Source organism: Oncorhynchus clarkii, unplaced genomic scaffold, assembly GCF_045791955.1.
Source record: "Oncorhynchus clarkii lewisi isolate Uvic-CL-2024 unplaced genomic scaffold, UVic_Ocla_1.0 unplaced_contig_8498_pilon_pilon, whole genome shotgun sequence".
NCBI lineage: Eukaryota > Metazoa > Chordata > Actinopteri > Salmoniformes > Salmonidae > Oncorhynchus > Oncorhynchus clarkii.
This window is the reverse complement of record NW_027258196.1, coordinates 66,034-91,877: the sequence shown is the minus strand read 5'-3', so window position 1 is coordinate 91,877 and position 25,844 is coordinate 66,034. Positions and strand designations below refer to the sequence as shown.

The 25,844-nt window shown below is 40.0% G+C and overlaps 1 protein-coding gene across 2 annotated transcripts in view; it reads right to left on the bottom strand.

The window, feature by feature from the left end:
- Positions 1-1,843: 1,843 nt before the first annotated feature.
- Positions 1,844-25,844, bottom strand: part of LOC139395947 (CD9 antigen-like) — a 62,157-nt gene continuing 38,156 nt past the window's right edge. The window contains exons 2-8 of one of the 2 annotated variants that reach the window (XM_071143256.1): positions 17,085-17,187; positions 13,023-13,120; positions 9,980-10,054; positions 9,705-9,794; positions 7,001-7,057; positions 6,801-6,884; positions 1,844-5,582 (exon numbers count right to left, since the gene is read on the bottom strand). In XM_071143256.1, the coding sequence (XP_070999357.1) occupies positions 5,517-5,582; positions 6,801-6,884; positions 7,001-7,057; positions 9,705-9,794; positions 9,980-10,054; positions 13,023-13,120; positions 17,085-17,187 (573 nt within the window). In that variant the 3' untranslated portion in view covers positions 1,844-5,516. The remainder of the gene's footprint in view (positions 5,583-6,800; positions 6,885-7,000; positions 7,058-9,704; positions 9,795-9,979; positions 10,055-13,022; positions 13,121-17,084; positions 17,188-25,844) is intronic. The other variant, XM_071143257.1, reaches the window with a different exon arrangement.

Genomic DNA, 25,844 nt, shown 5'->3' with positions numbered 1-25,844 from the left:
TTATTTCAGCTTTTATTTCTTTCATCACATTCCCAGTGGGTCAGAAGTTTACATACACTCAATTAGTATTTGGTAGCATTGCCTTCAAATTGTTTAACTTGGGTCAAACGTTTCAGGTAGCCTTCCACAAGCTGGGTGAATTTTGGCCCATTCCTCCTGACAGAGCTGGTGTAACTGAGTCAGGTTTGTAGGCTTTGCTCCACACGCTTTTTCAGTTCTGCCCACAAATATTCTACAGGATTGAGGTCAGGGCTTTGTGATGGCCACTCCAATACCTTGACTTTGTCCTTAAGCCATTTTGCCACAACTTTGGAAGTATGCTTGGGGTCATTGTCCATTTGGAAGACCCATTTGCGACCAAGCCTTAACTTCCTGACTGATGTCTTGAGATGTTGCTTCAATATATCCACATCATTTTCCAGTCTCATGATGCCATCTATTTTGTGAAGTGCACCAGTCCCTCCTGCAGCAAAGCACCCCCACAACATGATGCTGCCACCCCCGTGCTTCACGGTTGGGATGGTGTTCTTCGGCTTGCAAACCTCCCCCTGAGTTTGAAGGTAGGCCTTGAAATACATCCACGGGTACACCTCCAATTGACTCAAATGATGTCAATTAGTCTATCAGAAGCTTCTAAAGCCATGACATAATTTTCTGGAATGTTCCAAGCTGTCTAAAGCCACAGTCAACTTCGTGTATGTAAACTTCTGACCCACTGGAATTGTGATAAAGTGAATTATAAGTGAAATAATCTGTCTGTAAACAATTGTTTGAAAAATGACTTGTGTCATGCACAAAGTAGATGTCCTAACCGGCTTGCCAAAACTATAGTTTGTTAACAAGACATTTGTGGAGTGGTTGAAAAACAAGTTTTAATGACTCCAAACTAAGTGTATGTAAACTTCCGACTTTAACTGTATATTATTCTTACAGAATTTCCACGTGAAAGATATTGGAAATTGAATCAAAGCCTACTAGATGATACATTGTTTAGAACTAGGACAGAAGAATTTATAACAGACTTTTTCAGACATGACAGCAGATCCCCTTATTGTATGGGACACTTTTAAAAATGTGCCTTTAGAGGCCATGCAATTCAGTATTCATCTCTTAAAACAAAAGACATTTAGATCAAAAGAGTCCATATTAACAAAGGAAATTGAAGGACTAACAGAACAGATAGACAGCAATAAAAACTGTACCATAGAGGCACAGAATAAGTTAAGAGGAAAAACAAAAAGAAGTGGAGGAACTTATCGAAGAAAGATCCCGTGTCAAGACTGTGCAGAGCTGTCAAGACAAAGGGAGGCTACTTTGAAGAAACTCAAATATAAAATGGATTTCTTTAACACTTTTTTGGTCACTACGTGATTCCATACGTGTTATTTCATAGTTCTGATGTCTTCACTATTATTCTACAATGTAGAAAATAGTGAAAATAAAGGAAAACCCCTTGATGAGTAGGTGTGTCCAAACTGTTGACTGGTAGTGTACATGCAACTCTATTCCACATCAAGTCACTGATGAAAGTAAAAAAAAGAGATTTAAATTAGATTTAAAAAGAGATCAAATGACACCTTATGGAACAGTGGGGACTGTGAAGAGACACACACACAGGCACAGACACATGCATACATACACACACACACACACACACACACACACACACACACACACACACACACACACACACACACGATAACATAGCATCTGTAATGTCTGACTATCATGATTGAGATTGTGTGTGACTTCTGAAGATGGATTCACATTCTGATAAAACACTTCAGAAAATAATGAAAAAGCAGAGAGACGACGAGAACGGCAGTAAAGAGACAAGTGGGTAAAACGGTTTAAAAGTTTATTAGTTGAACAGAACATCTATCTTCCTGAGCGGCTCGGAATGCCATCTGAACTCAAATTACATCAGCCATTAAAATTAAAGAATAAATTAACACACAATCACAGACAGCGGAACTGCAACAGGTCTTTAGGGAATAAGATTCAGTACAAAACAACTCTATTGTCCTTCACAAGGAGGAGTTTAGTGACCTTGGCATTAGGCTTGGGTAGTATACCGTATATACTGTATACCGTATATACTGTATACCGGGATATTTGAAAATGGCCGTTGGATGGTTTGTCAATACCGTTGAAATTATTTTTTTTAATCTGATTTTGAATATTTGAATCTATTTTAAGTAAATACCTGCAGTTAGCTTGTGTAATGCGTTAGAGGATAAAGAAGATCGCATTCTTAATTTCAGCGGTCACAAAAAACGTCTCCATTTTGAAGTTTACCGGTAGTCCCCCAGTCACGTGGTTTAGAAGCACACAATGACTAGAGACCGGAGCCTTGCATGTCACTCACTGTTATACACCAGGTGATCTAGTTACCGTAGGGGATTCACAACTAAATGTCGGCCAGCTAGATATCTTCTAACTATTAAAAGTTAACTGTCTACAATGTGCTAAAATGCTCTGGAGTTTTGCATTGGTTTGCTAATTTATTAGCTCGTTAGCTATCTAGCTAAGTGCTTAGCTTCTTCCAAAATCAAGCTTCACTTGGTAGCAGCAGAGAATCCCCTGAGCTGGGATGTCTGCCCTGCAATAGCTTAGGTCAGAGACCATAAAATGTTCGCAATGCGCTCGTTAGCATTTAACTACTATTCTCTATGGGATTTTACATGTACCTGTTAGCATTGCTAACCTTTAGATTTACAGGAGGTGGGGTTTGAAAATTAGCAGCCCTTGTGTTCAGTGCCGACATTCCCGAATATTCCGGTATGGCACAAGGTCGGTATAAAAAGTACGACAATCTGGATACCACACAAGCCTGCAGACTGTATTATTTTCAATAGCGTTTATATAATATTTATTTTGGGGTGGGTTAGGGGCACTGGGAGGCTGAGTACTACGCAACTGACTAGAACTATTTATACCATGGCATTGTTGAATACTTATTTTCTGATTGGCTTGAAGTGCATTCTAGAACGTGCATTATTTCTCTATAACGCACGGTATATCAGCACGGTAGAATTCAAACGCTACAGTTCATTCTTACATGTTCTAATAGTTGAGCTGCTTTTAAAAGAAAAAGTCGAAATTGAAAACATTACTAGCATTGTTGAATTCGATTGTCATAATGGCCAGCTAGGACTGATGGTTTGGTTAGTTAAACTAGCAAGTCTGTTTGGTGACCAAGGCAACTACTGTAGCTATCTAGTAAACTTGCTAGCTACTTCAGTGGATGTTAAAACACATTTCTAGCGGCAAATGTGTTAAGTTATAGCCGTGATATGAAAGGGACATTCATTGATTGCTTATTATTATTATCTCGTTGATTATCCCTTACACGTTTAAGTATAACTATAAGAAACAAGTTAAGTGTAACTAAAATAAATCTAAGATGTGTCAAATCAGTGATCTCCAGCTCAGGGCTCCAGCTATGGTTTGCTAACTTGCTAGCTAAGTTAGCTATAGGTCAAGATCAATCTTCTTGGTTACAGCAGAGACATTCTAGCCTGGGTGCCAGTGTCTTCAGCTAATCCACTTATTGTACTCCTGGTCACTGCCAAAGAGACTGGCCTTTCTGCCATCTTCAAATATCAACATTCTATCATTAAATGAGCTTGAGGCGAAGACAGGAGTTGATCCTGATTCGATAACCACCTCCAATCTATCCTCCAATCACAACAATTATCCAAATATTGGAACCATCACTTTTTTTTCTCTCTCTCCACAGAACACATTGGTATCCAGTTGCTAAGCAACCATTTTGTTGTTTGTCCAAATGAAACCAGTCTGTCAAAAGTTGCTAGCTCACTTTTAAAAACTAAATAAATACTGTAATTCAAACCAAAAATAACCCTTTGAATTGAATTTAAACCTAAAAACATAAGAACTTACCTAGCTAACAACTCAATGTTTTGATCATGACTTTGTTCTTAATTATAATTACATTTTGTCATGGAAAATATTAATAATGTTAATTCCAACAACCAATGAGCAACTCCGCCATAGATCCAGCTGCATATTGAGCGTTGAGATAGCTGATTGGCCAGTCTCTTTGGCGATGACATGGAGTGGCAAGGAGTGGAATGTTGGCTAAAGAGACTGTTACCCAGACTAGAGACATCCAACCCCTCCTGGATCCAATTTGTTTTGCGTGTCAAACCCCCCCCCCCCCCCCCAAATATATTTTTGAAATAGCGCCCCTTGTGTGCACTTCTGGTAATACCGTATACCCCCGGTATGATACACAAACGGTATGACCATCCGCCCCAACCCTATAACCATTCCCCAGGTCGTTGCTGTAAATGAGAACGTGTTCTCAGTCAACTTACCGTAAAAAAAACAACAAACATCAAATGAGATCGGATTCCTTTTAGATTGCACTACGTCTGACCACAGCCGTATGGGCCCCTATTAAAACAGTGTGCAATATCAAGGGAAAAGGGTGCCGCTTGGGACGCACGTTTACACTACCACCACTGTTACCAGGGGCGTCTGCCTCGCAGAGCTGGCTGTCACAATGGCCACGCTCCAGGCTAACTACATTGCCATACGCCTGCCAGATTTCACAACACTCGGAATGGTGTTTGACATATCAGCTAAAGCCTCATCACATGATACAGCCATCTAATGTCCGACTGTGTAGTCGATGACGTGGGACACAACCGTTGGTTGGTGCAATGCAACGTTTGTAATGTAGTTGGTCTGGAAGGTGACCATCGTGTCAACAGTCATGCCACTAGTGCTACTAGTTGGCCAAATTTTTTAAAATATATATATATCACCTACAGATGTCTTTTAAAACCTTACAGTGTAATGTCTTGGAATCCAGTTGCCGGGCAGTTTAGATATTACTACAAACTTTGCTTCTGGCCACTGATTTGTTTTTTAATATATGTTTGTTTTGTGTTTTTAAAAAAAAGGCACGTGAAGAGAGTGTGCTGGCTGTGGAAAAGCTTTGTCACGATGACTACAGAACGTACATAGAAGTGGAGATGTCAGTGGGGTTGGAGGGGAGGACTGGAGTCGGGCTGTTGTGTGGGGGGACTGGAGTCGGGCTGTTGAGGGGGACTGGAGTCGGGCTGTTGTGTGGGGGGACTGGAGTCGGGCTGTTGAGGGGGACTGGAGTCGGGCTGTTGTGTGGGGGGACTGGAGTCGGGCTGTTGAGGGGGACTGGAGTCGGGCTGTTGAGGGGGACTGGAGTCGGGCTGTTGAGGGGGACTGGAGTCGGGCTGTTGAGGGGGACTGGAGTCGGGCTGTTGAGGGGGACTGGAGTCGGGCTGTTGAGGGGGACTGGAGTCGGGCTGTTGAGGGGGGACTGGAGGAGTGGAGTTGGGCTGTTGTGGGGGACTGGAGTCAGGCTGTTGAGGGGGACTGGAGTCGGGCTGTTGTGGGGGGACTGGAGGAGTGGAGTTGGGCTGTTGTGGGGGACTGGAGTCAGGCTGTTGAGGGGGACTGGAGTCGGGCTGTTGTGGGGGGACTGGAGGAGTGGAAGCTCTGCCTGGTTACATGATCTCCCTGCTGTTGCGGATGGCACAGCACAACACCATACTGAAGATCATCCCTATAACCTAGAGAGGGAAAGAGAAAGATGAGGAGAGAGGAGAGGAGAGGAGAGGAGAGAGATGAGATTACACAGATCCACAAAGAATTCAAAAACAAATCCAATTTTGATAACCTCCCATATCTACTGGGTGAAATTCCAGTGTGACATCACAGCAGCCAGATTTGTGACCTGTTGCCACAAGAAAAGGGCAACCAGTGAAGAACAAACACCATTGTAAATACAACCCATATTTATGCTTATTTATTTTCCCTTGTGTACTTTAACTATTTGTACATTGTTAAAACACTGTATATATATATAATATGACATTTGTAATGTCTTTATTGTTGTGGAACGTCTGTATGTGTAATGTTTACTGTTCATTTGTATTGTTTATTTCACTTTTGTATATTATCTACCTCACTTGCTTTGGCAATGTTAACACATGTTTCCCATGACAATAAAACCCCTTGAATTGATAGATCGAGGTAGAGATATAGAGGTAGAGATAGAGAGGTAGAGATAGAGAGGTAGAGAGGTAGAGAGGGAAAGATGGCAATAATATTTTGTCTTTCATACCAGGTCATGTGTCTTCTCAGTCATGTTGACTGGTCTACTACCATTGCTTTAATGTTTTGTTGTTCTCATTAATATTGTTGTTGTAGTTGTTGTTGTTAATGGTAATTCCATGTCCACTACTATTATTATTGAAAGCCTTATTGCTGTTGGTCTCACAATTTTTGTAATGGTAAGTATGTAAGTCAATAAAGTCTATTGAATTTTGAGAGAGAGAGACAGAGACAGAGACAGAGACAGAGAGAGAGAGAGAGAGAGAGAGAGAGAGAGAGAGAGAGAGAGAGAGAGAGAGAGAGAGAGAGAGAAAGGAAGGATACATTGTTGGAGAGCAATTTAAAGTAGTGTGTTTATGTGTCTGTCTGTGGAAGGGAGAGACAGAGAGACAGAGAGACAGAGAGAAAGGAAGGAGACATTGTTGGAGAGCAATTTAAAGTAGTGTGTTTATGTGTCCGTCTGTGGAAGGGAGAGACAGAGAGACAGAGAGAAAGGAAGGAGACATTGTTGGAGAGCAATTTAAAGTGGTGTGTTTATGTGTCTGTCTGTGGGAGAGAGAGACAGAGAGAGAGAGTGTGTTTATGTGTGTCTGTGGGAGAGAGAGACAGAGAGAGAGAGTGTGTTTATGTGTGTCTGTGGGAGGGAGAGACAGACTCCCCAGTCCTGTTCTCACCATGACTCCAGCGATGCCGATCCCCACGTAACCGATGATGTAGAGTTTACTGTTGAAGAACTCCTTGATGCCCACCTCACAGTCCTACACACACACACACACGTTAGAAACAACATAAAGATTTAAATTAAAGTTCCAATCTTTTGCCCAAGTTAGCGATGATGGCTATCGAGGTAGTTATCTACTGTCATTAGTCCCACCTTGGTGTCAGCTGGGGCCTCAGGGCAGAAGCTCTGGGACGTCCCACAACAGTTGAGCTGCAGGGGGAGAGGGAGTGTGGATGTTACCATGGTTACGGATAGTCCTGAATGAATCGTGAATAATGATGAGTGACTAAGTTACAGATACACAAATATCAAACCCAAGACATGCTAACCTCTCACCATTACAATAACAGGGGAGGTTAGCATCTTATATCATACCTCCAAGACATGCTAACCTCTAACCATTACAATAACAGGGGAGGTTAGCATTTTATATCATACCTCCAAGACATGCTAACCTCTCACCATTACAATAACAGGGGAGGTTAGCATTTTATATCATACCCCCAAGACATGCTAACCTCTCACCATTACAATAACAGGGGAGGTTAGCATTTTATGTCATACCCCCAAGACATGCTAACCTCTCACCATTACAATAACAGGGGAGGTTAGCATCTTATATCATACCCCCAAGACATGCTAACCTCTCACCATTACAATAACAGGGGAGGTTAGCATCTTATATCATACCTCCAAGACATGCTAACCTCTAACCATTACAATAACAGGGGAGGTTAGCATCATATATCATACCTCCAAGACATGCTAACCTCTCACCATTACAATAACAGGGGAGGTTAGCATTTTATATCATACCCCCAAGACATGCTAACCTCTCACCATTACAATAACAGAGGAGGTTAGCATCTTATATCATACCCCCAAGACATGCTAACCTCTCACCATTACAATAACAGGGGAGGTTAGCATTTTATATCAAACCACCAAGACATGCTAACCTCTCACCATTACAATAGCAGGGGAGGTTAGCATCTTATATCATACCTCCAAGACATGCTAACCTCTAACCATTACAATAACAGGGGAGGTTAGCATCTTATATCATACCCCCAAGACATGCTAACCCCTCACCATTACAATAACAAGGGAGGTTAGCATTTTATATCATACCCCCAAAACATGCTAACCCCTCACCATTACAATAACAGGGGAGGTTAGCATCTTATATCATACCCCCAAGACATGCTAACCTCTCACCATTACAATAACAGGGGAGGTTAGCATCTTATATCATACCCCCAAGACATGCTAACCCCTCACCATTACAATAACAAGGGAGGTTAGCATTTTATATCATACCCCCAAGACATGCTAACCCCTCACCATTACAATAACAAGGGAGGTTAGCATCTTATATCATACCCCCAAGACATGCTAACCCCTCACCATTACAATAACAGGGGAGGTTAGCATTTTATATCATAACCCCAAGACATGCTAACCTCTCACCATTACAATAACAGGGGAGGTTAGCATCTTATATCATACCCCCAAGACATGCTAACCCCTCACCATTACAATAACAAGGGAGGTTAGCATTTTATATCATACCCCCAAGACATGCTAACCCCTCACCATTACAATAACCAGGGAGGTTAGCATTTTATATCATACCCCCAAGACATGCTAACCTCTCACCATTACAATAACAGGGGAGGTTAGCATCTTATATCATACCCCCAAGACATGCTAACCCCTCACCATTACAATAACAAGGGAGGTTAGCATTTTATATCATACCCCCAAGACATGCTAACCCCTCACCATTACAATAACCAGGGAGGTTAGCATTTTATATCATACCCCCAAGACATGCTAACCCCTCACCATTACAATAACCAGGGAGGTTAGCATTTTATATCATACCCCCAAGACATGCTAACCTCTCACCATTACAATAACAGGGGAGGTTAGCATCTTATATCATACCCCCAAGACATGCTAACCCCTCACCATTACAATAACAAGGGAGGTTAGCATTTTATATCATACCCCCAAGACATGCTAACCCCTCACCATTACAATAACCAGGGAGGTTAGCATTTTATATCATACCCCCAAGACATTGTAATGATGAGAGGTTAGCATAACAGGGGAGGTTAGAATTTTGAGGGGGTATGATATTTATGGCTCTAACTTTCTCACTCGTTATTCATGATTCATTCAGAGTTACCCATAATCATGGTAACATACATATTAATGTAGAAGTGTTTAGACACATATTCTATTGTTATTTGCAATAAAAGTGACTCCAAAACGACACAATACATTATTTATCATCTCATTTCTATTGGACACAAAATAATCTGAAACACAACCAAAACAAACAGCAAATGCATCCAACAAGTATATAGAGTCACAAGTTTGATGTGGTCATTGTGTGATAGGAATATGGGACCAAATACTGAACTTCTGACTACTTTTATACATATATTAGTGAATTTGTCTCAATACTTTTGGTCCACTAAAATGTGGGGGACTAAGTACAAAAATACTGTAATTTCTAAATGATTGATCAGATATGAATGGAGATACCCTCAGATTAAAGAGTAGCACCTCCACAAAACATGGTCCCAAACGCTGTCCCACAAACACCCTCAAATTAAAGCTACCAGTCTGCACTTCAACCTCATAGTCATTGTTTAATTTAAAATCCAAAAGGTGCCGGAGACAAAATAACAAAAGAAAATGTCACAATAATTATGGAGGGTAAATCGGTAGTTCTACTAGAGTTTAGTATCATTGAAATCAACAATATGCATCTATCGTATGGACTATTGGTTTTCAAGCATCGTTTTTTTCACCAGAAAAAAATGTTAAGTGTTAATGTACTTACAACTTTGTGGTAAGAGTTTTGTATCATTGTGTTGTTGTTTTTGTTGTCGTTGTAGGATTTGATGTAATAGTTCTGGACATCTTCGATTATCTGTGAGAAAAGAATCAGACAAGACCATGAAAATAATTATTATATTCTGACAGGTGGCGTTACTGCGACGCAAACGCTCGTCCCTTAGCGCGACAACTCCGTCTGATTGGTTATCTGAAGTGAGACAATAAATGACAGTTGGAACCACAATAGCGTGGCGGAGTGGTGCGGTGTATTATGGGTACCTTGTCTTTGTTCAAGAAGCCAAACACACCAGCAGCAACCTCTGCGCCAAAGATTATCAGCAGGCAGGCAAAGAACTGAAACACAAAGACAGGTTAGAGGTGGACTGTTTCCATGGTTTCTGATCTGGAACACAAAGACAGGTTAGAGTGGACTGTTTCCATGGTTTCTGATCTGGAACACAAAGACAGGTTAGAGTGGACTGTTTCCATGGTTTCTGATCTGGAACACAAAGACAGGTTAGAGTGGACTGTTTCCATGGTTTCTGATCTGGAACACAAAGACAGGTTAGAGTGGACCGTTTCCATGGTTTCTGATCTGGAACACAAAGACAGGTTAGAGTGGACCGTTTCCATGGTTTCTGATCTGGAACACAAAGACAGGTTAGAGTGGACCGTTTCCGTTCTGATCTGGCTTTATCCTGAGCTCTTGGGAGTAGATGATTCGGTAACATTGTATTTTTAAAAGGTACAAATACTAGCCACTAATTTGTAGTGTGTATGTGTATATAAGTAGCCTTTAATAGGTCTCATGAACCATAATTAAGTGATTTCCTATTGAAACATTGTAAGTTATCCGAGTTTGACATGAATGTTGGCTGTAGGGAGAGGTATGCCCCTTAATGTCCAACAAGGTCATATCTGGACAGTTGGTATGGAAATATGGTATGGAAATATGGAAAAAAAAATGGACAACTTTAGCTTTTACTTCACTACATTCCTAAAGAAAATAATGTACTTTTTACTCCATACATTATCCCTGACACCCAAAAGTACTCGATACATTTTGAAAGGAAAATGGTCCAATTGTACACAATTATCAAGAGAACAACCCTGGTCATCCCTACAGCCTCTGATCTGGAGGACTCACTAAACAGAGAACATCCCAGGTCATCCCTACTGCCTCTGATCTGGAGGACTCACTAAACAGAGAACATCCCTGGTCATCCCTACTGCCTCTGATCTGGAGGACTCACTAAACAGAGAACATCCCTGGTCATCCCTACAGCCTCTGATCTGGTGGACTCACTAAACAGAGAACATCCCTGGTCATCTCTACTGCCTCTGATCTGGAGGACTCACTAAACAGAGAACATCCCTGGTCATCCCTACTGCCTCTGATCTGGAGGACTCACTAAACAGAGAACATCCCTGGTCATCCCTACTGCCTCTGATCTGGAGGACTCACTAAACAGAGAACATCCCTGGTCATCCCTACTGCCTCTGATCTGGAGGACTCACTAAACAGAGAACATCCCTGGTCATCCCTACTGTCTCTGATCTGGAGGACTCACTAAACAGAGAACATCCCTGGTCATCCCTACTGCCTCTGATCTGGAGGACTCACTAAACAGAGAACATCCCTGGTCATCCCTACAGCCTCTGATCTGGTGGACTCACTAAACAGAGAACATCCCTGGTCATCTCTACTGCCTCTGATCTGGAGGACTCACTAAACAGAGAACATCCCTGGTCATCCCTACAGCCTCTGATCTGGTGGACTCACTAAACAGAGAACATCCCTGGTCATCTCTACTGCCTCTGATCTGGAGGACTCACTAAACAGAGAACATCCCTGGTCATTCCTACTGCCTCTGATCTGGAGGACACACTAAACAGAGAACATCCCAGGTCATCTCTACTGCCTCTGATCTGGTGGACTCACTAAACAGAGAACATCCCTGGTCATCTCTACTGCCTCTGATCTGGAGGACTCACTAAACAGAGAACATCCCTGGTCATCCCTACAGCCTCTGATCTGGTGGACTCACTAAACAGAGAACATCCCTGGTCATCCCTACTGCCTCTGATCTGGAGGACTCACTAAACAGAGAACATCCCTGGTCATCCCTACTGCCTCTGATCTGGAGGACTCACTAAACAGAGAACATCACTGGTCATCCCTACTGCCTCTGATCTGGAGGACTCACTAAAAACAAATGCAATGTTGGTAAATGATGTCTGAGTGTTGGAGTGTTTCCCTGGCTATCTGTAAATGATGTCTGAGTGTTGGAGTGTACCCCTGGCTATCTGTAAATGATGTCTGAGTGTTGGAGTGTTTCCCTGGCTATCTGTAAATGATGTCTGAGTGTTGGAGTGTTCCCCTGGCTATCTGTAATGACGTCTGAGTGTTGGAGTGTTCCCCTGGCTATCTGTAATGATGTCTGAGTGTTGGAGTGTTCCCCTGGCTATCTGTAATGATGTCTGAGTGTTGGAGTGTTCCCCTGGCTATCTGTAATGATGTCTGAGTGTTGGAGTGTTCCCCTGGCTATCTGTAATGACGTCTGAGTGTTGGAGTGTTCCCCTGGCTATCTGTAATGATGTCTGAGTGTTGGAGTGTTCCCCTGGCTATCTGTAATGATGTCTGAGTGTTGGAGTGTTCCCCTGGCTATCTGTAATGACGTCTGAGTGTTGGAGTGTTCCCCTGGCTATCTGTAATGATGTCTGAGTGTTGGAGTGTTCCCCTGGCTATCTGTAATGATGTCTGAGTGTTGGAGTGTTCCCCTGGCTATCTGTAATGATGTCTGAGTGTTGGAGTGTTCCCCTGGCTATCTGTAATGATGTCTGAGTGTTGGAGTGTTCCCCTGGCTATCTGTAATGATGTCTGAGTGTTGGAGTGTTCCTCTGGCTATCTAACAATAATAATAACAACATTGTGCTGTCTGGTTTGCTTCATATAAGGAAGTTGAAATGGCTTATACATTTACTGTTGATACTTCAGTATATTTAAAACCAAATACTTTTAGACTTTTACTCAAGTAGTATTTTACTGAGTGACTTTCACTTTTACTTGAGTCATTGTCTATTAAGGTATCTTTACTTTTACTACAGTATAAGAATTGGGTACTTTTTCCACCACTGAATGAGACCTAGTAAAGGGCCTATAAGAGACTTATAAGCACACTGACGAACTACAAAGTAGTGGCTAATGTGTGTACTTCTAAAATACAGTGTTACTGAAGATTCTGAGTTCAGGCAAGATCGGACTAATTATCTAGCTAGCTTGATTGCGTTTTCTGCCCCTCGGGGAAGTGCGTCAACTCACCGACCCCAGCAGACACTGGGACTCTCGTATGGCTCCACAGCAGCCAAAGAATCCCACCAACATCACTAGACTGCCCGCTATGATCAGGATATACACACCTGGGGGGGGAGAGACAGAGACAGAAACAGCGACAGAGAGAGAGAGGAAAACAAATCAGATGAAAGACCATTCAGGGTATTATATATTCAGCCAGACTGTTGCAGTTCCCAGGAGCACCAGCAGAGGGCAGCATTAGACCACACAAACAACACGATTATCAACCAGATCATCTGTGAGAGAGCTTTACAAGCTGAACATCATCTGCACTAAACAGACATAATGTAGTGACCAGCAGGAGAGTCAGTACCATAACTGTGGACTAAACAGACATAATGTAGTGACCAGCAGGAGAGTCAGTACCATAACTGTGGACTAAACAGACATAATGTAGTGAACAGCAGGAGAGTCAGTATTATAACTGTGGACTAAACAGACATAATGTAGTGACCAGCAGGAGAGTCAGTATTATAACTGTGGACTAAACAGACATAATGTAGTGACCAGCAGGAGAGTCAGTATTATAACTGTGGACTAAACAGACAATGTAGTGAACAGCAGGAGAGTCAGTACCATAACTGTGGACTAAACAGACATAATGTAGTGACCAGCAGGAGAGTCAGTATTATAACTGTGGACTAAACAGACATAATGTAGTGAACAGCAGGAGAGTCAGTATTATAACTGTGGACTAAACAGACATAATGTAGTGACCAGCAGGAGAGTCAGTATTATAACTGTGGACTAAACAGACATAATGTAGTGACCAGCAGGAGAGTCAGTACCATAACTGTGGACTAAACAGACATAATGTAGTGACCAGCAGGAGAGTCAGTATTATAACTGTGGACTAAACAGACATAATGTAGTGAACAGCAGGAGAGTCAGTATTATAACTGTGGACTAAACAGACATAATGTAGTGACCAGCAGGAGAGTCAGTACCATAACTGTGGACTAAACAGACATAATGTAGTGACCAGCAGGAGAGTCAGTATTATAACTGTGGACTAAACAGACATAATGTAGTGAACAGCAGGAGAGTCAGTATTATAACTGTGGACTAAACAGACATAATGTAGTGACCAGCAGGACCAGTGACCAGCTGACAGTGTGTGTCTATAGACTAACTAACCATATAGTTGACAGTGTGTCTATAGACTAACTAACCATATAGTTGACAGTGTGTCTATAGACTAACTAACCATATAGATGACAGTGCCTATAGACTAACTAACCATAGAGCTGAAAGTGTGTGTCTATAGACTAACTAACCATATAGTTGACAGTGTGTCTATAGACTAACTAACCATATAGATGACAGTGTGTCTATAGACTAACTAACCATATAGATGACAGTGTGTCTATAGACTAACTAACCATATAGATGACAGTGCCTATAGACTAACTAACCATATAGATGACAGTGTGTCTATAGACTAACTAACCATATAGTTGACAGTGTCTATAGACTAACTAACCATATAGATGACAGTGTGTCTATAGACTAACTAACCATATAGATGACAGTGCCTATAGACTAACTAACCATATAGATGACAGTGTGTCTATAGACTAACTAACCATATAGATGACAGTGTGTCTATAGACTAACTAACCATATAGATGACAGTGTGTCTATAGACTAACTAACCATATAGATGACAGTGTGTCTATAGACTAACTAACCATATAGATGACAGTGCCTATAGACTAACTAACCATATAGATGACAGTGTGTCTATAGACTAACTAACCATATAGTTGACAGTGTCTATAGACTAACTAACCATATACAGTGCCTTGCGAAAGTATTCGGCCCCCTTGAACTTTGCGACCTTTTGCCACATTTCAGGCTTCAAACATAAAGATATAAAACTGTATTTTTTTGTGAAGAATCAACAACAAGTGGGACACAATCATGAAGTGGAACGACATTTGTTGGATATTTCAAACTTTTTTAACAAATCAAAAACTGAAAAATTGGGCGTGCAAAATTATTCAGCCCCTTTACTTTCAGTGCAGCAAACTCTCTCCAGAAGTTCAGTGAGGATCTCTGAATGATCCAATGTTGACCTAAATGACTAATGATGATAAATACAATCCACATGTGTGTAATCAAGTCTCCGTATAAATGCACCTGCACCGTGATAGTCTCAGAGGTCCGTTAAAAGCGCAGAGAGCATCATGAAGAACAAGGAACACACCAGGCAGGTCCGAGATACTGTTGTGAAGAAGTTTAAAGCCGGATTTGGATACAAAAAGATTTCCCAAGCTTTAAACATCCCAAGGAGCACTGTGCAAGCGATAATATTGAAATGGAAGGAGTATCAGACCACTGCAAATCTACCAAGACCTGGCCGTCCCTCTAAACTTTCAGCTCATACAAGGAGAAGACTGAACAGAGATGCAGCCAAGAGGCCCATGATCACTCTGGATGAACTGCAGAGATCTACAGCTGAGGTGGGAGACTCTGTCCATAGGACAACAATCAGTCGAATATTGCACAAATCTGGCCATTATGGAAGAGTGGCAAGAAAAAAGCCATTTCTTAAAGATATCCATAAAAAGTGTTGTTTAAAGTTTGCCACAAGCCACCTGGGAGACACACCAAACATGTGGAAGAAGGTGCTCTGGTTAGATGAAACCAAAATTGAACTTTTTGGCAACAATGCAAAACGTTATGTTTGGCGTAAAAGCAACACAGCTCATCACCCTGAACACACCATCCCCACTGTCAAACATGGTGGTGGCAGCATCATGGTTTGGGCCTGCTTTTCTTCAGCAGGGACAGGGAAGATGGTTAAAATTGATGGGAAGATGGATGGAGCCAAATACAGGACCATTCTGGAAGAAAACCTGATGGAGTCTACAAAAGAACTGAGACTGGGACGGAGATTTGTCTTCCAACAAGACAATGATCCAAAACATAAAGCAAAATCTACAATGGAATGGTTCAAAAATAAACATATCCAGGTGTTAGAATGGCCAAGTCAAAGTCCAGACCTGAATCCAATCGAGAATCTGTGGAAAGAACTGAAAACTGCTGTTCACAAATGCTCTCCATCCAACCTCACTGAGCTCGAGCTGTTTTGCAAGGAGGAATGGGAAAAAATGTCAGTCTCTCGATGTGCAAAACTGATAGAGACATACCCCAAGCGACTTACAGCTGTAATCGCAGCAAAAGGTGGCGCTACAAAGTATTAACTTAAAGGGGCTGAATAATTTTGCACGCCCAATTTTTCAGTTTTTGATTTGTTAAAAAAGTTTGAAATATCAAATAAATGTCGTTCCACTTCATGATTGTGTCCCACTTGTTGTTGATTCTTCACAAAAAAATACAGTTTTATATCTTTATGTTTGAAGCCTGAAATGTGGCAAAAGGTCGCAAAGTTCAAGGGGGCCGAATACTTTCGCAAGGCACTGTACCTGTTGGGCACAGATACCTGTTGGGCACAGATACCTGTTGGGCACAGATACCTTTACAAATAAAAGGTAGGGGCGTGGATCAGGAGACCAGTCAGTATCCGGTGTGATCACCATTTGGCTCATGCTGCGAGACACATCTCCATTTGCATCGAGCTGATCAGGCCGGTTACACGTGGTCTACGATTGTGAGGCCGGTTGGAGGCGGCTTATGGTAGATAAATTAACATTAAATGATCTGGCAACAGCTCTGGTGGATATTCCTGCAGTCAGCATGCCAATTACACATTCCGTCGAAACTTGAGATATTTTACAGTGGCCTTTTATTGGTGCACGTTGTGTTTAAATTTCTGTTCAGTATAGGGGCGACAACGCTGTATAGTATTAAACATCGCTGTTTTTCATACAGTTTATAAGCAGACATTTTTGTGACCCTATTGAAATTACAATCCTCACCGCTTCTCCAGGGCCACTTTCAGCCTCTCTGACATTATGTCACTCCTCCATGCTCATTGGTTCATTTATAGGCCTCCTCCAGTCCCATTGGCTAACTCACACATCCCCTCCCTACTGATTGGCTGATTCCTGTCCCTGTACTCACCATAAAAGAAGGTGTCTGGCGCTCCGTCTCCGTTCAACAGAGCGACGGTCTCAGGATCGAACCGCAACCACAGCCCAACCGCAAGGACCAACGAGCCCATCAACTAGTAGAGAGAGGAGAGAGGGGGAGCGAGAGTGAGCGTAACAGAGAGGAAAGAAGATAAGAGAGATAGACACAAATAGCCTTCTAACTTACTCACATTTCCCCTCAACAACAGACCATCAGCATACACCTACATCACACTCCCTCTCCTCTCGGGCATTTCCACGGTAACGGAATTACACTTTCATAATGTATGCCAAAAAAACAACAACAAAAAAACATTGATTCCAAAAAGTTTAACAAACCATTCAACTCTATGGACAGGGGCTTACTTTGATCAATTTACACGTGCATTTCACAAAAACAAATTTAGTTTAATAACTGCGACAATGCAAAGTATGGTAACAGAATTACGGTAAAAATCTCCCTCTGGGTGTTTTTTTAAAAATGCGTTTTTAATGTTTTCTATCTGGGATTTACATTCCAAGATGTCTGCAGAGAGAATGATGCGTCAGCTATGACATCACACCTCGACAGGTTTTCCTTTGGTTACTGAACTACAGGAGGTGGATCAACACCCGGTAACGGAACTGATCTGTACTATACAGAAAGGCATAATTATGGACATGAACATCCTTCTCTTCATGGTAATTTATGCTAAATAGGAACACGCTTATTTTTGCATATTTGGGGCCTACACACCGGCTATTGTCGTAATTACCTCCTTCCATAAACAAGACCACATCTGGTTGGTCCAAACCAGACCAATCAGAGCCAGTACCGCAGGAAGTCAATACAGTACAGTAGTTTAGTACATAACTTTAGTACAATAGTACAATAGTTTAGTATAATAGTAGAGTACAGTAGTTTAGTACAATAGAGTACAGTAGTTTAGTACAGTACAGTAGTTTAGTACAGAACTTTAGTACAATAGTACAGTACAGTAGTTTAGTACAATAGTAGTTTAGTACAGTAGAGTACAGTAGTTTAGTACAGTATAGTACAGTAGTTTGGTACAGTACTTTAGTACAATACAATAGTTTAGTACAATAGTAGTTTAGTACAGTAGAGTACAGTAGTTTAGTACAGAACTTTAGTACAATAGTAGAGTAGTTTAGTACAATAGTAGAGTACAGTAGTTTAGTACAGAACTTTAGTACAATAGTACAGTACAGTAGTTTAGTACAACAGTAGTTTAGTACAGTAGAGTACAGTAGTTTAGTACAGTACAGTAGTTTAGTACAACAGTAGTTTAGTACAGTAGAGTACAGTAATTTAGTACAGTACTTTAGTACAATAGTACAGTAGTTTAGTACAATAGTAGTTTAGTACAGTAGAGTACATTAGTTTAGTACAGTACTTTAGTACAATACAGTAGTTTAGTACAATAGTAGTTTAGTACAGTAGAGTACAGTAGTTTAGTACAGTACAGTAGTTTAGTACAACAGTAGTTTAGTACAGTAGAGTACAGTAATTTAGTACAGTACTTTAGTACAATAGTACAGTAGTTTAGTACAATAGTAGTTTAGTACAGTAGAGTACATTAGTTTAGTACAGTACTTTAGTACAATAGTACAGTACAGTAGTTTAGTACAATAGTAGTTTAGTACAATAGTAGTATAGTACAGTAGAGTACAGTAGTTTAGTACAGTACAGTAGTTTAGTACAATAGTAGAGTACAGTAGTTTAGTACAGTAGAGTACAGTAGTTTGGTATAGTACAGTAGTTTAGTGCAACAGTAGAGTACAGTAGTTTAGTACAGTAGTTTAGTACAGTAGATTAGTAGAGTACACTAGTTTAGTAGAGTACAGTAGTTTAGAACAGTAGAGTACAATTGTTTAGTAGAATAGAGTACAGTAATTTAGTACAGTACAGTAGAGTAGTTTAGTACAGTAGTTTAGTACAGTAGTTTAGTACAGTACAGTACAGTAGTTTAGTACAGTAGTTTAGTACAGTACAGTAGTTTAGTACAGTAGAGTAGTTTAGTACAGTAGTTTAGTACAGTACAGTAGAGTAGTTTAGTACAGTAGTTTAGTACAGTAGTTTAGTACAGTAGTTTAGTACAGTACAGTAGTTTAGTACAGTAGTTTAGTACAGTACAGTAGTTTAGTACAGTACAGTAGTTTAGTACAGTAGTTTAGTACAATAGTAGTTTAGTACAGTAGAGTATGGTAGTTTAGTACAGAACTTTAGTACAATAGAGTAGTTTAGTACAATAGTAGAGTACAGTAGTTTAGTACAGAACTTTAGTACAATAGTACAGTACAGTAGTTTAGTACAATAGTAGTTTAGTACAGTAGAGTACAGTAGTTTATTACAGTACTTTAGTACAATAGTACAGTAGTTTAGTACAATAGTAGTTTAGTACAGTAGAGTACAGTAGTTTGGTATAGTACAGTAGTTTAGTGCAACAGTAGAGTACAGTGGTTTAGTACAGTAGATTAGAAGAGTAGAGTACAGTTAGTAGAGTACACTAGTTTAGTAGAGTACACTAGTTTAGTAGAGTACAGTAGCTTAGAACAGTAGAGTACAATTGTTTAGTAGAATAGAGTACAGTAGTTTAGTACAGTACAGTAGTTTAGTACAGTAGAGTAGTTTAGTACAGTAGAGTAGTTTAGTACAGTAGTTTAGTACAGTAGTTTAGTACAGTAGTTTAGTACAGTAGTTTAGTTTAGTACAGTAGAGTAGTTTAGTACAGTAGAGTAGTTTAGCACAGTAGAGTAGTTTAGTACAGTAGAGCAGTTTAGTACAGTAGTTTAGTACAGTAGAGTAGTTTAGTACAGTACAGTAGAGTAGTACAGTAGAGTAGTACAGTAGTTTAGTACAGTACAGTAGTTTAGTACAGTACAGTAGTTTAGTACAGTACAGTAGTACAGTAGTTTAGTACAGTAGTGCAGTACAGTACAGTAGTTTAGTAGAGTAGTTTAGTACAGTAGTTTAATACAGAACAGTAGTTTAGTACAGTACAGTAGTTTAGTACAGTAGTTTAGTACAGTACAGTAGTTTAGTACAGTACAGTAGTTTAGTACAGTACAGTAGTTTAGTACAGTACAGTACAGTAGTTTAGTAGAGTAGTTTAGTAGAGTCGTTTAGTACAATAGTTTAGTACAGTAGAGTAGTTTAGTAGAGTAGTTTAGTACAGTAGAGTAGTTTAGTACAGTAGAGTAGTTTAGTACAGTACAGTAGTTTAGTACAGTAGTTTAGTACAGTAGTTTAGTACAGTACAGTAGTTTAGTACAGTACAGTAGTTTAGTACAGTAGTTTAGTACAGTAGTTTAGTACAGTAGTTTAGTACAGTAGAGTAGAGTAGTACAGTAGTACAGTAGAGTACAGTAGTTTAGTACAGTACAGTAGTTTAGTACAGTACAGTAGTTTAGTACAGTACAGTAGTTTAGTTCAGTAGTTTAGTACAGTACAGTAGTTTAGTACAGTAGTTTAGTACAGTAGTTTAGTACAGTACAGTAGTTTAGTACAGTACAGTAGTTTAGTACAATAGTAGTTTAGTACAGTAGAGTACAGTAGTTTAGTACAGTACAGTAGTTTAGTACAGTAGAGTACAGTAGTTTGGTATAGTACAGTAGTTTAGTGCAACAGTAGAGTACAGTAGTTTAGTACAGTAGTTTAGTACAGTAGATTAGTAGAGTACACTAGTTTAGTAGAGTACACTAGTTTAGTAGAGTACAGTAGTTTAGAACAGTAGAGTACAATTGTTTAGTAGAATAGAGTACAGTAATTTAGTACAGTACAGTAGTTTAGTACAGTAGAGTAGTTTAGTACAGTAGTTTAGTACAGTAGTTTAGTACAGTACAGTAGAGTAGTTTAGTACAGTAGAGTAGTTTAGTACAGTAGATTAGTACAGTAGTTTAGTACAGTACAGTAGTTTAGTACAGTAGAGTAGTTTAGTACAGTAGTACAGTACAGTAGTACAGTACAGTAGTACAGTACAGTACAGTAGTTTAGTACAGTAGTACAGTACAGTAGTTTAGTACAGTACAGTAGTTAGTACAGTAGATTAGTACAGTACAGTAGTTTAGTACAGTACAGTAGTTTAGTACAGTACAGTAGTTTAGTACAGTAGTACAGTACAGTACAGTAGTACAGTACAGTAGTTTAGTACAGTAGAGTAGTTTAGTACAGTACAGTAGTACAGTACAGTAGTACAGTAGAGTAGTTTAGTACAGTAGAGTAGTTTAGTACAGTAGAGTAGTTTAGTACAGTAGAGTAGTTTAGTACAGTACAGTAGTACAGTAGTTTAGTACAGTACAGTCATTTAGTACAGTAGTTTAGTACAGTACAGTCGTTTAGTACAGTAGAGTAGTATGGTAGTTTAGTACAGTAGAGTAGTTTAGTACAGTAGTTTAGTACAGTAGAGTAGTTTAGTACAGTAGAGTAGTTTGGTACAGTAGAGTAGTTTGGTACAGTAGAGTAGTTTAGTACAGTAGAGTAGTTTAGTACAGTAGTTTAGTACAGTAGTTTAATACAGAATAGTAGTTTAGTACAGTAGTACAGTACAGTACAGTAGTTTAGTACAGTACAGTAGTTTAGTACAGTACAGTAGTTTAGTACAGTACAGTACAGTAGTTTAGTAGAGTAGTTTAGTAGAGTCGTTTAGTACAATAGTTTAGTACAGTAGAGTAGTTTAGTAGAGTAGTTTAGTACAGTACAGTAGTTTAGTACAGTAGTTTAGTACAGTAGTTTAGTACAGTAGAGTAGTTTAGTACAGTAGAGTAGTTTAGTACAGTAGTTTAGTACAGTAGTTTAGTACAGTACAGTAGTTTAGTACAGTACAGTAGTTTAGTACAGTAGTTTAGTACAGTAGTTTAGTACAGTAGTTTAGTACAGTAGAGTAGAGTAGTACAGTAGTACAGTAGAGTAGTACAGTAGTTTAGTACAGTAGTTTAGTACAGTAGTTTAGTACAGTACAGTAGTTTAGTACAGTACAGTAGTTTAGTTCAGTAGTTTAGTACAGTACAGTAGAGTAGTTTAGTACAGTAGTTTAGTACAGTAGTTTAGTACAGTAGTTTAGTACAGAACTTTAGTACAATAGTAGAGTAGTTTAGTACAATAGTAGAGTACAGTAGTTTAGTACAGTAGTTTAGTACAATAGTAGTTTAGTACAGTAGAGTACATTAGTTTAGTACAGTACTTTAGTACAGTACTTTAGTACAATAGTACAGTACAGTAGTTTAGTACAATAGTAGTTTAGTACAGTAGAGTACAGTAGTTTAGTACAGTACAGTAGTTTAGTACAGTAGAGTACAGTAGTTTGGTATAGTACAGTAGTTTAGTGCAACAGTAGAGTACAGTAGTTTAGTACAGTACAGTAGTTAGTACAGTAGATTAGTACAGTACAGTAGTTTAGTACAGTACAGTAGTTTAGTACAGTAGTACAGTACAGTAGTTTAGTACAGTACAGTAGTTAGTACAGTAGATTAGTACAGTACAGTAGTTTAGTACAGTACAGTAGTTTAGTACAGTACAGTAGTTTAGTACAGTAGTACAGTACAGTACAGTAGTACAGTACAGTAGTTTAGTACAGTACAGTAGTTTAGTACAGTACAGTAGTACAGTACAGTAGTACAGTAGAGTAGTTTAGTACAGTAGAGTAGTTTAGTACAGTAGAGTAGTTTAGTACAGTAGAGTAGTTTAGTACAGTAGAGTAGTACAATAGTTTAGTACAGTACAGTCATTTAGTACAGTAGTTTAGTACAGTACAGTCGTTTAGTACAGTAGAGTAGTACGGTAGTTTAGTACAACACAGTAGTTTAGTACAGTAGAGTAGTTTAGTACAGTAGTTTAGTACAGTAGAGTAGTTTAGTACAGTAGAGTAGTTTGGTACAGTAGAGTAGTTTGGTACAGTAGAGTAGTTTGGTACAGTAGAGTAGTTTAGTACAGTAGTTTAGTACAGTAGTTTAGTACAGTAGTTTAGTACAGTACAGTCATTTAGTACAGTAGAGTAGTACGGTAGTTTAGTACAGCACAGTAGTTTAGTACAGTAGAGTCATTTAGTACAGTAGTTTAGTACAGTAGAGTAGTTTAGTACAGTAGAGTCGTTTAGTACAGTAGTTTAGTACAGTAGAGTAGTTTAGTACAGTAGAGCAGTTTAGTACATTACTTTAGTACAGTACAGTAGTTTAGTACAGTACAGTACAGTAGTTTAGTACAGTACAGTAGTTTAGTACAGTACAGTAGTTTAGTAGAGTAGTTTAGTACAGTACAGTAGTTTAGTACAGTACAGTAGTACAGTACAGTAGTTTAGTACAGTACAGTAGTTTAGTACAGTACAGTAGTTTAGTACAGTAGTTTAATACAGTAGTTTAATACAGTACAGTAGTTTAGTACAGTACTTTAGTACAGTAGAGTAGTTTAGTACAGTACAGTAGAGTAGTACAGTAGAGTAGTACAGTAGTTTAGTACAGTACAGTAGTTTAGTACAGTACAGTAGTTTAGTAGAGTAGTTTAGTACAGTACAGTAGTTTAGTACAGTAGTTTAGTACAGTACAGTAGTACAGTACAGTAGTACAGTACAGTAGTTTAGTACAGTACAGTACAGTAGTTTAGTACAGTACAGTAGTTTAGTACAGTACAGTAGTTTAGTACAGTAGTTTAGTACAGTAGAGTAGTACAGTACAGTACAGTAGTTTAGTACAGTACAGTAGTTTAGTACAGTACAGTAGTTTAGTACAGTACAGTACAGTAGTTTAGTAGAGTAGTTTAGTACAGTACAGTAGTTTAGTACAGTAGTTTAGTACAGTAGTTTAATACAGTACAGTAGTTTAGTACAGTACAGTAGTACAGTACAGTACAGTAGTTTAGTACAGTACAGTAGTTTAGTACAGTACAGTAGTTTAGTACAGTAGTTTAGTACAGTAGAGTAGTTTAGTACAGTAGAGTATAGTACAGTAGTACAGTACAGTAGTTTAGTACAGTCGTTTAGTACAGTAGAGTATAGTACAGTAGTACAGTAGAGTAGTACAGTAGTTTAGTACAGTACAGTAGTTTAGTACAGTAGTTTAGTAGAGTACAGTAGATACTTTTTTGGGAAGGATTAAGGAGAGCAGTGTGTGTGTGTGTGGGTGTGTGTGTGTCCTAGCTAGTCTACGGTGAGGTTTATTAACCCAGGTATTTTTTGACACAGTGGAAATATCTGGCTGTTAAGGCCTTTTTATTGAGGGAGTTTTACAGTGTAGGCTTTAATGGTGTAGTCTAATGGTCTGTTCAGTGTAGTCTAATGGTCTGTTCAGTGTAGGCTTTAACGGTGTAGTCCAATGGTCTGTTCAGTGTAGGCTTTAACGGTGTAGTCCAATGGTCTGTTCAGTGTAGGCTTTAACGGTGTAGTCTAATGGTCTGTTCAGTGTAGGCTTTAACGGTGTAGTCTAATGGTCTGTTCAGTGTAGTCTAATGGTCTGTTCAGTGTAGTCTAATGGTCTGTTCAGTGTAGTCCAATGGTCTGTTCAGTGTAGTCCAATGGTCTGTTCAGTGTAGGCTTTAACGGTGTAGTCTAATGGTCTGTTCAGTGTAGTCCAATGGTCTGTTCAGTGTAGGCTTTAACGGTGTAGTCCAATGGTCTGTTCAGTGTAGTCTAATGGTCTGTTCAGTGTAGTCTAACGGTCTGTTCAGTGTAGGCTTTAATGGTGTAGTCTAATGGTCTGTTCAGTGTAGGCTTTAATGGTGTAGTCTAATGGTCTGTTCAGTGTAGGCTTTAATGGTGTAGTCTAATGGTCTGTTCAGTGTAGGCTTTAATGGTGTAGTCCAATGGTCTGTTCAGTGTAGGCTTTAATGGTGTAGTCTAATGGTCTGTTCAGTGTAGGCTTTAATGGTGTAGTCTAATGGTCTGTTCAGTGTAGGCTTTAACGGTGTAGTCTAATGGTCTGTTCAGTGTAGGCTTTAACGGTGTAGTCTAATGGTCTGTTCAGTGTAGGCTTTAATGGTGTAGTCTAATGGTCTGTTCAGTGTAGGCTTTAATGGTGTAGTCTAATGGTCTGTTCAGTGTAGGCTTTAATGGTGTAGTCTAATGGTCTGTTCAGTGTAGGCTTTAATGGTGTAGTCTAATGGTCTGTTTGTGAGGGTAATTTCCATCAGCGCTAAGGGGGGAGGGGAGGGTGTGGCTCTAAGGTCTGTTATAGTGGGTTAACAGCAGAGTGAGAGAGAGAGGGGGGGGGGGTGTAGCTCTAAGGTATGTTATAGTGGGTTATCAGCAGAGAGAGAGGGAGAGGGAGGGGGGGGTGTAGCTCTAAGGTATGTTATAGTGGGTTAACAGCAGAGAGAGAGGGGGGGGGTGTAGCTCTAAGGTCTGTTATAGCAGGTTAACAGCAGAGAGAGAGAGAGGGGGAGGGGGGGTGTAGCTCTAAGGTCTGTTATAGCAGGTTAACAGCAGAGAGAGAGAGAGGGGGAGGGGGGGGGGGTGTAGCTCTAAGGTCTGTTATAGTAAACAGCAGAGAGATAGAGAGGGGAAGGGGGGGTGTAGCTCTAAGGTCTGTTATAGTGGGTTAACAGCAGAGAGAGCGAGAGGGGGAGGGGGGGTGTAGCTCTAAGGTCTGTTATAGCAGGTTAACAGCAGAGAGAGAGAGAGGGGGAGGGGGGGTGTAGCTCTAAGGTCTGTTATAGCGGGTTAACAGCAGAGAGAGCGAGAGGGGGAGGGGGGTGTGGCTGTAAGGTCTGTTATAGTGGGTTAACAGCAGAGAGAGAGAGAGAGGGGAAGGGGGGGTGTAGCTCTAA